The sequence below is a fragment of the Sturnira hondurensis genome, unplaced genomic scaffold, assembly GCF_014824575.4.
Source record: "Sturnira hondurensis isolate 20B ecotype Veracruz unplaced genomic scaffold, ASM1482457v3 Scaffold0020884, whole genome shotgun sequence".
In the NCBI taxonomy this organism is placed as follows: Eukaryota; Metazoa; Chordata; class Mammalia; order Chiroptera; family Phyllostomidae; genus Sturnira; species Sturnira hondurensis.
This window is the reverse complement of record NW_028093515.1, coordinates 2,755,862-2,758,486: the sequence shown is the minus strand read 5'-3', so window position 1 is coordinate 2,758,486 and position 2,625 is coordinate 2,755,862. Positions and strand designations below refer to the sequence as shown.

Below are 2,625 nucleotides of genomic sequence, written 5' to 3'. Positions count from 1 at the left end.
TTATAGTTGCCGTCATATGTTGTCCTCTGCTCCCTCTCTCCCCTCAGCTCAAAAACAAATCTTATGATATTTTGCTGCTCTTGTTCTGTGGTCATATCTGGGACTCTCGGGTCCAGCTTGGCTTGGAGTCTGTGTTCTTCACCTTCCCAGGCCTGCAGCTTCTGGTGAAGTCAGGGTACCTCCTCCAGTTGGTTGCTGTCCTTTTCAGCTTCTCAAGAGGAAGGGACTCAATCTTCAAGTTTGGCTTAGAACTATAATCTTGCAGAGAGCAAAACTCCTCTCCTCTGTGGGGATTGGATTCCTGGCTTCCTGTGATGGGCTGCAACCAACAGGCCTGGGGGTGTGCTCCTGCCACCACTGCGTACATTTGTATGTTGTCCCCCAAGATGATTTTCTTATTCTGAGTGCAGCTGTGGCTTGTTGGTTTTCTCTTTTTGTATTTTACTACTCACTGTAAGCTCCCAGAAGATAGGAATGGTCAGTTTTGTTAATCATTGTATCTCTAGAAATCAGAACACATCCTGACAGATAGAAGGAATCCAATACATATTCATTGGATAAATAATTGAATGAAATGCTTTGTTTTGAAAACAAGTGTGTCAAAGTGTGAATTTAGTAGTCATTCAGAAGTGGAATTTGATATGTTCTCCAGGATATGTATTTTGAATTGCAAAGTGTGGTAGTATTCCTCTAATATTAACCTCTAATTTTCTCATTAAAAAAACAAGAAGACTACACACACGTAAAAACTTTCTACTCTTTGTTTCATTTCTGATTTACTTTACAATTTTATAAAGATTATAATCAGATTCTTTTTTTTTTGAAATTTTCAGAACTGCTATTTATTCCCAGTCACTCCCAATTCTTCACCCTGGAGTGGCCGCATTTACCAGGGGATCCCCAGCTTCACAAAGAAAGGAATTGGCCCCTCTTTCAGACTTCCTGTCCTGACAGGAGGTCCAGCAGGGCTGAGGGAGCTGGGAAGTCTCTGGGCTTAGGACAGGCAGGCCACGCTGTGGTGACCCAGCTCTGTGGGGTCTGTCTGGTTTCTCCCACAGAGAAGCAGGAGCTGCTGGCACTGCCCACCCGACTCCTTCCACATGCTCCAGGGCTGGGAAGGGACTGTTCTGAGCTAAAGCTAGAAAGCAACTTATTAGACAAGCTCTTCAAGCAGCCACGCTGAGGCAGTGGACAAAGTAAAGGCCCTCTCACCTGGCACTGTGGTAATTACGGCGCATGCAGGAGGCTTTCAAAGATGGAGGCTTCTGCTCAACAGCACTGGAAAGAGGACAGAGAAGATGAGGGAGAAGAACAGTGTGGGGGCATGGTTGCTTCTTCCCAGTGCAACTGCACCTTCCAGATGGCAGCCCCATTCTGTCCCCACCATCCTGCCAGCTGTTGGCACCAGCTGTCTGCTGAACCTGCTGCAACCAGGGAAGCCTTCCAGGTGTCTCGAGGCACTCCACTGCTGACAGCAGCTGGGACTGGTAGCTGGCCTGGCAGAAAGCTGGTCTAGGATGCAACCCAGCCCATCCAATGTAGTGTCCAGCATTTCCTTACTTAGCTCTATGGTGACAGCTGAGATGAAGGGTTTGTCCTTCCATAGACTGGGATCTTCTTGAATCTTCATCTGGAGCAGGCAGGTGGGGACAGTCATGTGGCTGATGCTGTTGATGCTGTTTTGATGTCCACTCTCCAGTCCAGGTTGACGGGGCATGGCTGAAAGATCAGCTTTGCTTGGGTTCCAGGTCTCCAAGTAGATATGTGTTCCAGGATGACTTTTGTCAGCAGATGTTTGAGGTCCGAGTGGAAGTTTTCAGGAAAGAGAGCCGGAATTGCCTCAGCACAGGGCAGGCCACTAAACGCTGCCAGCCTGGCAAGGCACTGCCGAGCCTGGGGCAGCTGCTCCGCCTCCTCCTCAGTCACAGACAAGCTGGAACCTGCGATGTCCAAGAGGCTTTTCGAGTCAAGGGCTGGGCTGGAGAAGCCCTCTAGGCATAGCCATCTAACAGCATCTTTGGAGGAGGCCTTCGGCAGGCTCTGGAGTGCTGCAGAGTCTTCTGCAGTCAGTGCAGCATTGTCCCAAGGTCGTGACCAGATTCTTCTCATTAGCAAAATATTTCTGTAGAATGAGAATTCCATTCAAAACTTTTAATCCTATCAGGTTTTCTTTTAAGAGAGTATATTTATTTATTTTTGAGAGGGGGGGAAGGGAGGGAGAAAGAGAGGGAGAGAAACATCAATGTGTGGTTGCCTCTTGTGTCCCCAACTGGGGACCTGGCCTGCAACCCGGGCATGTGCCCTGACTGGGAGTCGAACCGGTGACCCTTTGGTTCACAGGCAACACTCAATCCACTGAGCTACACCAGCCAGGGCTAATTCTACAGGTTTCATTTATTTATTCATTCACTCATTCATTCATTCATACCTCACTGGAGGGCATTTTTTTCATTGCAAAGAGAGGGAGAGAGACAGGCAGACAGACAGACAGGAAGAGAGGAAGGGAGGGAGGAGGGGGGAGAGATAGAGAGAGTGGGAGAAATATTGATGTGAGAGAAACATTGATTTGGTTGCCTTTTATATGCGCCCTGACCTACGATGCTTCAGTCCATGGGGCAATGCTTC

At 48.2% G+C, this 2,625-nt stretch overlaps 1 protein-coding gene across 1 annotated transcript; it reads right to left on the bottom strand.

Moving 5' to 3' along the window:
* Positions 1-1,249: 1,249 nt before the first annotated feature.
* On the bottom strand, positions 1,250-2,109 carry LOC118976370 (COMM domain-containing protein 9-like). The gene is given in 2 exon segments (XM_037030822.1): positions 1,250-1,671; positions 1,674-2,109. Coding segments are annotated over 2 exon segments (858 nt in total).
* Positions 2,110-2,625: the final 516 nt, after the last annotated feature.